General features: G+C 42.7%; 1 protein-coding gene across 8 annotated transcripts in view; it reads left to right on the forward strand.

Annotated features, from left to right (window-relative positions):
- Nucleotides 1-2,359: 2,359 nt before the first annotated feature.
- Nucleotides 2,360-13,384, forward strand: part of mlst8 (MTOR associated protein, LST8 homolog (S. cerevisiae)) — a 42,171-nt gene continuing 31,146 nt past the window's right edge. For 3 of the 8 annotated variants that reach the window (XR_005945284.1, XR_005945283.1, XM_041206139.1), the window contains exons 1-4: nucleotides 2,360-2,460; nucleotides 2,931-3,083; nucleotides 9,384-9,435; nucleotides 10,026-10,188. Coding sequence is in view for 6 of the 8 variants with exons in the window: in XM_041206139.1 (XP_041062073.1) it covers nucleotides 2,955-3,083; nucleotides 9,384-9,435; nucleotides 10,026-10,188 (344 nt within the window). In the remaining 2 variants the exon portion in view is untranslated. Of the gene's footprint in view, nucleotides 2,489-2,618; nucleotides 2,700-2,930; nucleotides 3,275-3,697; nucleotides 4,264-5,955; nucleotides 6,083-9,376; nucleotides 9,436-10,025; nucleotides 10,189-13,384 lie in introns of those variants that run through there. The other 5 variants (XM_041206140.1, XM_041206141.1, XM_041206143.1 and 2 more) reach the window with 5 other exon arrangements.

Below are 13,384 nucleotides of genomic sequence, written 5' to 3' on the forward strand. Positions count from 1 at the left end.
TTGAAACATATAAGATCCTGAGGGGTCTTGACAGAGTGGATGTGGAAAGGATGTTTCCTCTTGTGGGAGAATCTAGAACTAGGGGTCATTTTTATAAATAAGGGATTGCCCATTTAAGACAGAGATGAGGAGATTTTTTTTCTCTCAGAGAGTCACAAGTAGATCTTATTGAATGGTGGAGCAGGCTCAAGGGCCGAGTGGCCTACTCCTGCTCCTGATTTGTATGTTTGTATGTTATATGTTACCGTCTACACCATGAGATCTTATTTTGTGGAATAGCCGCCCTATCAAATGCCTTATGGAAATCCAAGTACACTACAACTACAGGTTTCCCTTTATGCACATTGCTTGTTACTGCCTCAAAGAACTCGAATAAATTAATCAAACACGATTTCACTTTCACAAAACCATGTTGATTCTGCCTGATCGCATTAGGATTTTCTAAGTGCTGCAACCTCCTTAAAAATTGAACTGGTTAATTGAGATTTCAAACTTTGTCTACTTTAAACATAAAGTTACTGATCCCTAACCAATCGTAACAGGATACGCAGCCTTTAGTTCTGTCTTTTTCCTATTTTTGCAAGAACTTTGCTCTAACTTTGTCCCTTACCTTCATTTTACCACATCTTCCCTCATGTGATTTGTTGCCCCGCCTCCCCCGCTGGCCTCCTGCAGCTATATAGTTTAAAGCCCTCATATTTCGAGGAACTGAATGGATTCAAAGGAGATGTTTTTCAATGTAAGAACAAGTTCAGCCAATGATGGAATGCGAGGGGTGAATGGGGGCTGATTGAGTCTTGTTCAAGGGAGAAACAGAGAGCCCTCAGACCATTCTTGAGGGGATGGAGGTGAAAAGGAATTGGACATTCATGACAAAAAGGAGATGATTAGGGCCAGGAAACTGGAAACTGTTGAATTTAAATAGGAAGAAATCAATTCCATGGGGGAAGAACAGATTGAAATTATGGGTGCAGCAGGACAGTCCTGTTTGTGGGTCTTGAGAAGGAGCTAGATGTTTACTGTTTATGGCTGGGAGACCATGATGTTGGAGGACTTGGAGGGTAATCCCCAAATGAGATGAGATCAGTGACAATTTGGGAAACAATGAATTTTTGAAAAGATAGAGAGCCTCCCCATAGTTATGAAAATGGCTGTGGAGGGCTTGACCCAGAAGTCTTGCCCCAAAGCATGGCACCGAACATTTTTGTAGTGGGGGGGGGGAGAGATGGGGAATGGGGCGGGTTCTAAGTTGCATATCTGTGGTTCATGGAGACAGCTACCCATATAAAACAGCAGCTGCCTCCAGTGATATCAGATTTTCACCAGCTAGGAGTAGGAAACACAATATGTGAAGATTATACCTGTTAGAAGCAGCTCTCAACTTTGCTGAGTTGCTTGGATAGGTGAGGTATCCTTTTGGATATGGTTCTGGGACACCTTTTGGAGAGGTAAGATGCCCTTTGGGATTGTTAAAATTAAGCATGAATGTGCATAAAAAGTACATACCTCACTGGAACTGTCAAAGGAACTATCAAGACATTTAAAAGAGGGGTGGTAGGGGGGCATGTGCTGGCACTGTTGGCATAGGAGCTATAAAGGGTCATAGAGGATGGGTAGAAGGCCAAAGCGTGGCATGGAGTGCATGAGGGTCCATGGGGATTATTGGTAGAGGGGCATAGGTTGGCATGGATGGTTTGAGGGCCATGCCAGATGGGTGGAGAACATGAAGTGCCTTGATTTGGCATGGGGTGGGTGAAAGGGGTAAGAATTGGAGAACTGTTTTATTGTTTTTTTTGAAAGCTTCCACACAGTGCTGGGGCACAGAGGGAAGCCTTCTGCCCAGCCTGCCTCCGCACCCAGCTGTCTCTGCACTTGTTCTGGGGTCGTCCGCCACGACTCCCATTTTCACCCACCGCCCTGGACCAAAACTCTTGACCTTGTGGGGGACTTTTCCTCCCGGGGTTGGGTTTGCAGAGCCGGGAAATGTCCCGAATCCGCACCCCTGACCCAGGAGCGAAAACTCAGGGCTTGACCTTCAGGGATGTTAAGGACGGGAATGCACTGCCCGAAAAGATGGTAGAAGCAGATTCTGTAGGAAATTCCAAAGGCAATTGGACATGTACTTGAACAGAACCATATTGTAGGGCTGTGAGAAAAATGCTGGGGACCAAAGCTGCGAGTAGACCCGGTCGCACGGGAGAGGGAGAGGGAAAGGGAGGGAGGGGGAGATAGGAGGGGGAAGGGGAGGGGAAGGGGGTGAGAAGGGAGTGGGGGGGGGGGAAAGGGGGTGAGAAGGGGGTGGGGGGGGAGGGGGGAGAGGGGGTGGGGGGGGGAAGGGGGTGAGAAGGGTCAGGGGAGCCGCTGCTCGGGCGGACCGATTGTTCGTGGACGGTGCAGCAGGTCGGCGCATTTAGAAGACTAGACCCGGGAGACACATTTACAGACGGACTGGGCCTAGTTGTGAGTAAAAGCCGCGAGCTGATAAAAAGTGAGATGAAGCCGGGATCAGTAGCTCCGTATCGGCTCGGCCATTTAAAGACGTTAGCTGCGGAAGTGCAGGCTGGAGCGGGAGGGGAATGGGAATGAGCCGGGGGTGGGGAGGGGGCAGTGGGATGGAGGGTAACTATCCCGCTGGGGGCTGGGCAGGCCTGAGTAGGGAAATGAGCCCAGAGAAAGGTGGATTTACAAATCTAGCCCAGGTACTATAATTGATCGACTTGTCTTGGCAGCTGGATTTTTACGACAATCTGGCAGGCCACACATAGCCACACTCTGTTGAATTCAGTTTTACATTTTGACTTGATTTGAAGGCACAACCCTCGGGTTTCTCACCGAGCACTGTAGCCACTATACTACCACACTGGCAAAAGGGCTAAGGACTGGATGGTTGACAGCTTTGGCAATGATACTGATATTTTTTCTTGTTGCAGGTGTAACTGATTGAGGCCTGCACCATGAACACAAGCCCAGGCACAGTGGGCAGTGACCCTGTCATCTTGGCCACTGCTGGTTATGATCACACCGTCCGCTTCTGGCAGGCGCACAGCGGCATCTGCACCCGAACTGTGCAGCATCAGGACTCTGTATCCTTGCATCTTGGTCCCAGCCAATTTGCACGTGGCAAGGTCCCACAAACATCAAATGAACTGAATGACCATTTGGATTGATTTAGTGATGTTAGTTGAGTGATCATTATTGGTCAGGCACAACCAGGAGATCTTACCTGCTCTTCATATAATACCAAGGGATCCTTTATGTCCACCTGAGATGGCAGGTGGGACCTCAGTTTAATGTCCCTTCTAAAGGACAGCACCTACAGCTGTGCAGCACTCCCTCAGTACTGCACTGGAGTGTCAGCCTAGATTATGTGCTCAAGTCTTGTACTTTTGTAATCACTCGTCCATAAAATTTGATGTTAATAAATATAATCAGATTTCCTGTCTCTGCAGCTGGCAATCATTTAATTCAGTATTTCTTAAACTGTTTTGGTTGGAGGTTCCCTTTTCAAATGGATTAGTGTTCATGGTGCTTTCATCTAAATTATAATGCTTCTTAATATCTGAGCAAGTTGCATTTTGGTGTCCTTCGAGCTTAAGTAGTACTTAAGAACATAAGAAATCTGAACTGGGGTAGGCCATTTGAGCCTGCTCCATCATTCAACAAAATCATGGCTCAATTCCACCTTCCCACACTAACCACATATCTTTTAATTCCCTTAGTACCCAAAAATACACTCAACAACTGAACATCCACAGCTCTCTATTCTGAGGGTAACCCCATGTTCTAGATTGCCCAGCTTGGGGAAACAGTTTCTCTGCATCTATCCTATCAAGTCCCTTAAGAATTTTATATGATTCAATTAGATTACTCTGATTCTTGTTAACTCTAGGAAATATAGGTCTAGTTTACTCATTTTCTCCTCATAAGCAATCCCTCATCCTACTAACTCTTGTCACTTAATCTCTCTTGTGTTTCATTCTGTTGCTGACCTTTTTGTTCTTTTTCCAAGCTTTCTCCACCCATCCCTTCACTTGTTTAATATCTCTTACATTCTAATTTTTTCCATTTCTGATGAAAAGTCATTGACCTAAACTGTTAACTCTGTTTCAGTCTCCATAGATACTGCCTGACCTGCTAAGTATTTCCAGCCATTTCTATTTATTTTGCCACTCATCCCAGGAGCCAGTCTCGTGTATGTTTGTTGTACTCCCTTTAGGTCAAATATATCCTTCTTCAGGAGACCAAAACTCCACGCTGCTCCAGGTATGGCCTCACTAGTACCCTGTATGATTATAGTCATATTTCTTCACTTGTATATTCTAAACCCTGTGTAACAAAAGTTAGCATACTGCATTGCTTCCTAATTTTTTTTATTCACTCATGGAATGTGAGCAGTAACAACTAGGCCCGGATTTATTGCCCATTCCTATTTAGTCTTGGGAAGATGGTGGTCAGCCATCACTTTGAACCACTCGAGGGGGCACTGTTTTAAAATTAGGGGTCGCCCCAAAGGACAGAGATGAGGAGAAATTTTTTCTGAGGGTTGTGTGACCTTGAATCTCTGCCTCAGAGGGCGGTGGAGGTGGGGGTCACTGAATATTTTTAAGGCAGAGGTAGATAGATTCTTGTTAGGCAAGGGAATCAAAGGTTACTGGGGGTAGATGGGTATGTGGAACTCAACAGAAACAGATCAGCCATAATCTTATTGAATGGTGGGGTAGGCCGAAGGGGCTGAATGGCCTACTTATGATCCTATTTCATATTTTCATTTGTGCTGTAGGTATACCCACAGTGTGAATGTGCGACAGTATAGTTCGAGGTCAGGGTGGTGCATGTCTTGGAGGGGAACTTATAGGTGGTGGTGTTCCCATGTGTTTATTGCCCTTGTTCTTCCAGGTGATAGAGGTTGTGGGTTTGAAAGATACTGTTGAAGGAACCATGGCAAGTAGCTACAGTTAATCTTGTAGATGCTGCTGCCACTATGCTGGTGGTGGAAAGAGTAAATGTTTAAGATGGTGGATGGGGTGCCTGTCAAGCAGGCTGCCTTGCCTTGGATAGTTGGTCAGCTTCTTGAGTGGTGGAGCTGCAGTCAACCAGGCAAGTGGAGAGTAGTTCATCGCACTCCTGACTTGCTTGTGCCTTGTCAATGATGATGTAATGATCTTGGTAGAGACATGCTATTTTTAAAATCTGAAAACCCAGGTACTTACTAAAAGAATGAAACGACAAGATTCATTGTTTAAAATGAAGGAATTTTACTACATGAAAATAAAGAACATGAATACTAATAATTACACTCTATCTCAAATTGTCAGTTATGTTAAAGATATTAAAAGTACAATGAATATAGTTACTTATTTTCTAAACCAAACCTCTTAACTCAAATTTCCTTCTACATCCATTTGATGTTACACCCCCTCTCCTCCGCCCCCCCCCCCCCCAAAACTTGCAAGTCTGATACTTATCAGGAATTGCAGGATTAACCACTTGGTCCGAGCACTGCTTTGAAGATTCATATTAGGGTTGAGAATTTTTGGGTCTTCTGCCTACTTCCAATAAGGTTTACTCCTGAATCTCCTCCAACCGTCCCATGGTTGTAAATTCCCAGTTCTGCACAGGCATCGCTAATGTCTTAAGCATAGCCATCTCAGAAACTTTCCTGTTTCTAATATTCTTTAACTCTGGAGCTTTGATCTAAATTCACTCTCTCTCTCTCTCCTCAGCTTGGCTATCCCAGAAGTCTGATTCACTGTTAGTGGAGTCCTTCAATTAACCAGAGTTTTAAACTCCTTTAGTCAGGAGCTGAATTCTGTTGAAAAGAGATGTTCCCTTTCCTGTAGTCAGATTGTTGTAACCTAAACCTAAACTCCTTGAACACAGAACCACACCCAGGAACCTATTCACCTTTATAATTAACTTCTGGTTGACTTTTTTCCCCTACTATTCATCTCCCAGGCAGCTTGGTCACATGATCAAAAAAATCAAAGAACATGAATACTAATATGGAAGCAAGCTGCAATTTATCAGAAATCTTTCAGAGAACATGGACCATCCCAGTGGATTGACTTTGGGGAGTCAGGAGGTAAGGTACTGCAGAATTCCCAGCCTCTGACCTACTGTTGTAGCCAAAATATTTATGTGCCTGGTCCAATTATGTTTTTGAGCGATGGTAACCTCCCAGGATGATATTGATTCAGTGATGGTGATGCCTTTGAATGTCAATGGTTAGGTTATCTCTTGTTGGAGACAGTCATAGCCTGGCACTTGTGTAGCATGAATGTTACTTGCCATTTATCAGCCCAAGCCTGAATGTTGTCCAGTTCTAGCTACATAAGGGCATGGACTGCTTCACTATCTGAGATGTTGTGAATGAGATGCATCATCCGCTTGGCACTTCTGGCAGAAGGTGGTTAGAAATACTTCTGCCTTGTCTTTGGCACTGACTTGCTGAGTTTCACTTTCGTTGAGGATGCTCATGTTTGTGGTGCCGCCTCCTCCAGTTAGGTTAATTGTCCACCACATTACTGACTGCACGTGGCAGGACTGCGGAGCTTTGATATTGTCCATTGGTTGTGGAATCACTTATGTTTTGTCTATCGTATGCTGCTTCTGCTGTTTAACATGCATTTGGCGCTTTTTTTTTCTGTAGCTTCACCAGGTTGACATTTCATTTCTAGGTATGCCTGGTTCTGCTCCTGGCATGCTCATGTGCACTCATTGAACTATGGTTGGTTTGGCTTGATAGTAATGCTAGAGTGAGGGATATGCTGAGTCAAGATGTTACAAATTATGGTGGAATTCCATTCTGCTGCTGCTAAGGCCCACAGTGCTGATGGATGTCCAGTTTTGAGCTGCTAGATCTGTTCTGAATCTATCCCATTTAAAACGGTATAGTGATACAACATGATGGACGGTGTCCTCAGTGTGAAGGTGGGACTTTGTCCCCACAAGGACTGTGCGGTGGTCACTCCTACCTATAGATAGTCATAGAAAGGTGAATCCTTCGCTAGGTAGGTTGATGAGAAAGATGTCAAATAGGTTTTTCCCTCATGTTTGTTCTCTCACCACCTGCCGCAGGCCAAGTCTGGCAGATATTCCCTTCAGGATTCAGCTTACCTGGTCAGTAGTGGTGCTACTGAGCCACTCTTGGTGATGGTTATTGAAGTGTCCTTGCTACTCCGCTTCTTTCAAGTGGAGTTCAGCATGGAGGAGCACTGTTTCATTAGCTGATGGAGGGCAATCAGTGCTAATCAGCAGGAGGTTTCCTTGTCCATATTTGACCTAATGCGATCAAACTTCGTGGGGTTTGGAGCCAATGTTGGGAGCTCCCAGGACTACTCCCTCCTGACTATACCAATGTGCCGGCACCTCTGGCCCTGCTGGTGAGATGGCATGTTTCCTTGGATGGTGATGGAGGATTCTGGGCTTTAAGGTATGATTGTACCTATATATTTCTGTGATTCATGTACAAAGACACCAGGTCGCTCTGAATGCAAAAATTTCACACATTCTCACCATTCAAAAAATATTCTGCTTTTTTATTTTCTCTACCAATGTGGATAACTTCACACTTCATCACATGTATTCTCTCTACCACGTCCTTGCCCACTCACCCAACTTGCCTATATCCCCCTACAGCTTTTTTGCGTGCTCCTCACTGCTAACTTTCTCACCTAACTTTGCATTGTGTACAAATTAGGATATATTGTACCCAGTCCCCTCATCTAAGTCATTAAGATGGCTTGTAAATAGCTGAGGCCCAAGTACTGATTCACGCCATAACCTGTTAGTTACAGCCTGCCAACATGAAAATATTACTTTTATTCTTACTTTCTTGTTTTCTGTCTTTTAAGCAATCCTCACCTCATACAAATATATTATTCCAAATCCCATGAGTCCTAATTTTGTGTGACAAATTATCGAATGGTTTTTGAAAATCCAAATATACTATATCCATTGGTTCCCCTTTTATCCATCCTCCTAGTTATAACCTCAAAAAACAGATTGGTCAGTCATAAATCCATGTTGACTCTACTTAATCATATTATAATTTTCGAAGTGTCCTGTTACCCCATCCCAACAATAGGTTCCAGGATTTTGCCTACTACTGATGTTATGCTAACTGGCCTATCATTCTCCGTTTTGACTCTTCCTCCTTTTTAAACAGCAAGTTACGTTTGCCCCTGTCCAATCCTTGGGAACTCTTCTAAAATCTAAGGAGCTCTGGAAAATAAAAACCAATGCATCCAAATTAAATATTTTCTTTTAAATTCCCCCTCCTTTGAACAAGGCTGAACCCTCAACCCCTAGTCTCAGTAATTGCAGGTCTAACTGATGATCTTCCTGCTGCTGTGAGTACCCCTCTGTGCACACTGCCCAAGGTGAGAGAGCCTGCCCACTCTATGCTGCACTTGTGGTGGCTGCATCCCTTTCCCATCTCTTGACTCTCATCACCTCTGCCTCTGGCTGTTGCTCATTCACATGCCATTCAACCATTGTGCACAGTCCCTGAAAAGTCCCTATGGATCCCCAGAGATCCGTGGATTCCAGTTTGTAAAGCACTGATTTAGATAGACTGTCACCTTGTTGCATAAACAACATCACTGTGCATATACATAGTGATCAGATAAATAGCAATTTAATACAGTTACACAGTCGGTGACACTATCCTGCTTTGTAAACATGATTATAGTTATACAGCAATAAGCAGTAGTTGATGCATCATTTTTTCTTTAAAGTGAACATTGTGTTTGGTTGTGTACTTCCTGAAATGTCAGAAATATGCAGAATTCAGCACTCGTTATAATATTAAAATGCATGGGAGCTTCCTGTATGAGGCTTCTTGAGGATAAACACTGCTTTTAAGTGGAACAAAACAAGTTCATTCTGTGTTCAAACAATAAGAGCATAGGAATGTATGTAGAAATGTAGAATACAAAATAGATAGAAAGAAAAACTGTGTTGAAAAACTGAAATAGAAGCAGGTTTTGAAGGATTGTCTCCATCTAACTCAACTGAATTTATAGTCAATTTCCAGCATTCCTTATTCCTATCTCAGATTTACAACATTTACCCTCTCTTTCTGCATTCTCTTGTTCTTTGTAATTTTGCATCATTTGAGCACTCATCTTATGGTGAGAATGGACCTAAAACTGCAATGCCGTGAGCATGCCTTACTCTTGGTGTCTTTGGCTGGGTTCACATCCTGTAACAACTTGAGTGACTGAGGCGACCCCTGCCCACCCGCTTTTCCACTACCTGTGGTCACATGGTGAAGAGCAGGCACCAGTGAAACTTTGTGTGTTACTTGTGCTAGGAGCTGGGTCGATGAATTACTGTAAATCTCTGCTTCATTCTTTCTGCTTCCTTAATAAAGTTCTCAGCAGGTGAATGCCTTGGAAATCACCCCGGACCGCAGTATGATCGCAGCGGCGGGTAAGCAGAATAGCAAGCACTTGTGCACTCCATTCATCATGATGTTTTTTAGCCAGCCCTGGGGGTCATGATCCTTGTACCAAACTTCACACTGAAATGTGTGATTATTGAATGGTATTATTATTATTAATAATAATAATGATGAAGGTCTGAGCACAATTTGACACACAACTCCTGTGTAGTTGAAATGGAGTTAGTATCTGAAGCATACTCATATGAAGTATGCCTAACATTACTAAGATTGGTACATCCATCCCCTATGGGAAAGGGAGGGAAGAAAGGAAGGAAGGAGGGAATGTTTTTTTAAACTCTCTAATCTTGCTCAAGGTTGGTGAATTTTTTACTTGTGCCCTGAAACACTTAATTTTCCTGAAAGGTGAAAGTGAGTGCCCACCAGGGAAAGGTCTGATGCATCTTAATTTGCGTAGTTTTATGCCCACTTTTTAGAAGGGACTTCATTTTTAACTATGTTGCTGCTCAGTCTTGCAGCATGGAGCACAACTTGAATCAAGTAATGCAGTTTAAATGGTTCTCCTGTTGCAAGTCTCATCTGACATAATGACGTTTCCCTTCTTTGTCTCACCTTGTAGGGTACCAACATATCCGAATGTATGACCTGAATTCCAACAACCCAAACCCAGTCATCAACTACGATGGGGTCAGCAAAAACATCACCTCAGTGGGGTTTCATGAGGACGGGCGTTGGATGTACACTGGTGGGGAGGACTGCATGGCCCGGATCTGGGATCTCAGGTATTTATCAAGAGATTAACAACAAGTTAGCTGTGGGTCACTTGGTAGCATTCTGACATTTGAGTTAGAAAGTTGTAAGTTCAAGTAAAAGAGCTACATCATCTTAACAAAAGAGTTACCACTCCAGAGACTTGAGTACATAGTCTAGGCTGATAGTGTAGCCTTCCCTTAGTACTGTTGGGGAGCTGTCTTTTGAGTGCAAAATTAACCAGAGGCCATGTTTGCCCTCTCAGGTGTATGTAAAAGATCCCACAGCATTGTCCTGATGAAGAATAGTGTGTTGCTTCTCAGTATATCTTCCCCTCAACCATGTCACTAAAATAGGTTCCTGTATTACTGTTATAGGATCTTGCTGTGCATAACTTGGCTGCTGCATTTTCTACATTACATAAGTGAGTGTTCTTCAAAAAGTACTTAATTGTGAGGCTCTTTGGGACATTTTGAGGAAGTGAAAGTGTTGTATAAATGCAAGTTTTTAAAATTCAGATTGGAGGAGCCTTCTTTAAAAAAATAAACTTAAAAATTGCAACAATCCTTAGTATTTCCCTAACCAAGGAGAAATGAATACTACAGTAATGAACTGTCACACACTAATCAAAGGCCACAATCCTAATCAGCCTTTTGCTTGAGTAGGTTTGCTGCCCCAGCAAGTGAAAGCCCTAATATACCCTTGTCTGGCCTGTTGTCATATTTTGTTGCCCCTGTGAAATGCCTTGGGTCATTTTATTACACTAAAGGCACTACATAAATACCAGTTGTTCACGACATTGGGATGATGCTTAGCACTTCACAAGCAGTGAAGAACTTTTTGAAATATAATCTCTTCTAATTTAAAAAATGCAGCAGCCAATTTACATACATCAAGGTCCCACAAATAGCAATGTGTTAACACATCTTTTTTTCTTTGTGAAATGAATTAGGGATCGATATTTGCCAGGGAGAACTCTCCTACTCTTCCTCAAAATATTGCCATGGGATTTTTTTATGACCACTCGAGGGGAGATGAGGCCTCAGCTTTAACATCTTACCTGAAAGACGGCACCTCTGATAGTGCAATGCTTCCTCAGTACTGCACTGGAGTGTCTGCTTGGATTTGTGTTTGAGTGTCAGGAGTGGGGCTTGAGCCCACAACCTCTTTAAGCTTTTGTCACAGCCATGGATACAGATTATGTTCGTATTCACATTTGAATTCTGAAGCTGTGTCTAACCTCTAAGCATACATATCCTATGGATGTCTGAATGTTAATGTACCCCCTTTTATATGCACATCATATCACATGCATGTGTTTAAAGTGACATTTTCACTCAACATATAGCAAACAATTTTGCTGAGGAATGGTTTTGCAGTCTTCATGCTATCATTCTTGACATCATGACACAATGCATTCATCTGATAACCAGCTGTTAGAATTTCATAAAACCAAAGTTTTACTACCACTGAACATTTCAAAACCTACAACTACTAAGGATTGATGATATGACCCCAGAGCTATACTGTCACTTTTTCCATCACTGAAATACATGAATTGTGCTGCAGTACTATGAAAGTTGTAGTATATCTGCAGTTTGAATGAACTGTTTAGAAAAGGCAGAAGGATTGTTAATTTATAAATGAAAGAAAACACTGAGGTACATAACTAGTAAGATATGGATTTGCAGCAGTGACTCTCACCAATGTCTTTACATAGTATCACCAGTAGTTTGACTCCTTCCCCCTCATTAAATCATGATTTAAAAAAAAAATCTTTTCCAATTGTCCTGGAAAATAGTGCACAAACTTAGTGACATTGGGGTGAATTTTAACTTACAAGAGGGGGCACATATGTATGTACATGTGGAGAAGGCGTTAAAGAAAGAGAAAATGTCACGGAAGCCAATATGAACCTGCCCATCTCCACATTTAATTGGTGCACAATTCGAAGTGTGTGAAAAACCCCTGTGGGACTGGTAGGTCAGTGATTTAGATATTCAGAAAGGAAGTTATCTGAAGATTTAACCCTCCTTCTGGCTTTAACTGCCAGCATGCGGGTTTCCCATGCACTCTGAAACTTAGAGGGTTAACAGGGTTGAGAGTACAATGGAGATTGATGGGCCTGTGAAAATGACTGCCTAGAAATCCTTTAAAAACTTAACCAGAACAGCAGCTGCTTTAGGACAGATTCACAGGAATACCAAATTTCAAAGGGTATAACAATTTATATTGCATGAGAAAAGGTTGGCAAGTAAACTCTGATAGAGTCGTTGCCATGGAGAATATACCAGGGAACAGTTAACTGCCAAGCTTTTATTTAAATTCAAAACTAGGCAGGTCGACACTGATGAAGGCATTGTCTTTTAAATATTGATGTTTTAATACTCAGATGCAGGTCTACCCACTCCACTATCCACTCCAATTGGTTCGGAATCCCAAAGGTGGGATGCTAATTCTGTGGCTGAACTAAAGAGCCATGGCAAAACCCACTTTACTGTCTTTTGGGCCCTGCTGCCAAAATGAGTGGTTCCAGAGATTAAAATTCTGCTCATTAGCTATAAAGCTCACTAATCATATTTCTCACTATTGAGTTTCCAAATATATTTTATTTCACTCACTGCCTCCAGATCCCCCACTTCACCCCCAGGTCCATCTCCAATCACTTCACTTGCCTTCTCCTTTTCCATCTGGATTTTGGTTTCACAATGACTTCACTTAATCGTCTTTATTCACATAAGAAACCAGTGCCATGCATCCAGCAAAAGGTCTCCACAGTTTTTCCTTCTATAGATATAAAAACAGAAAATGCTGGAAATACTCAGCAGGTTAAGCAGCCTTTATGAAGATAGAGACAAAGTTAACATTTCAGGTTGATGATCTTTTATCATAAGTCTTGAAACATTAACTCTGTTTCTCTTTCCACAGATGCTGTCTGATCTGCTGGGTGTTTCAGCATTTTCTGTTCTTGTCAGATGTCCAGCATTCACAGTTTTTTGTTTTTGTATTAGCTCTCTAGAGGTATATTTGCTGTTGAATCCACTTTTATTTCTCTCTTGAATCTTCAGATCTATCCACCATGTTTTTTCAAGTTCAGACAACCCTCCATGGCCTTTACCCTTCCTACCTTTGTAACCCCCTCTGGCCCCACAACCTAACGAGATATCTGCACTCCTGCAGTTCTGGCTTTCTTGAGCATCCCCAATTTCAATCGCTGCACCTTTGGTG

This window comes from Carcharodon carcharias, chromosome 15, assembly GCF_017639515.1.
Source record: "Carcharodon carcharias isolate sCarCar2 chromosome 15, sCarCar2.pri, whole genome shotgun sequence".
Classification (NCBI taxonomy): Eukaryota; Metazoa; Chordata; class Chondrichthyes; order Lamniformes; family Lamnidae; genus Carcharodon; species Carcharodon carcharias.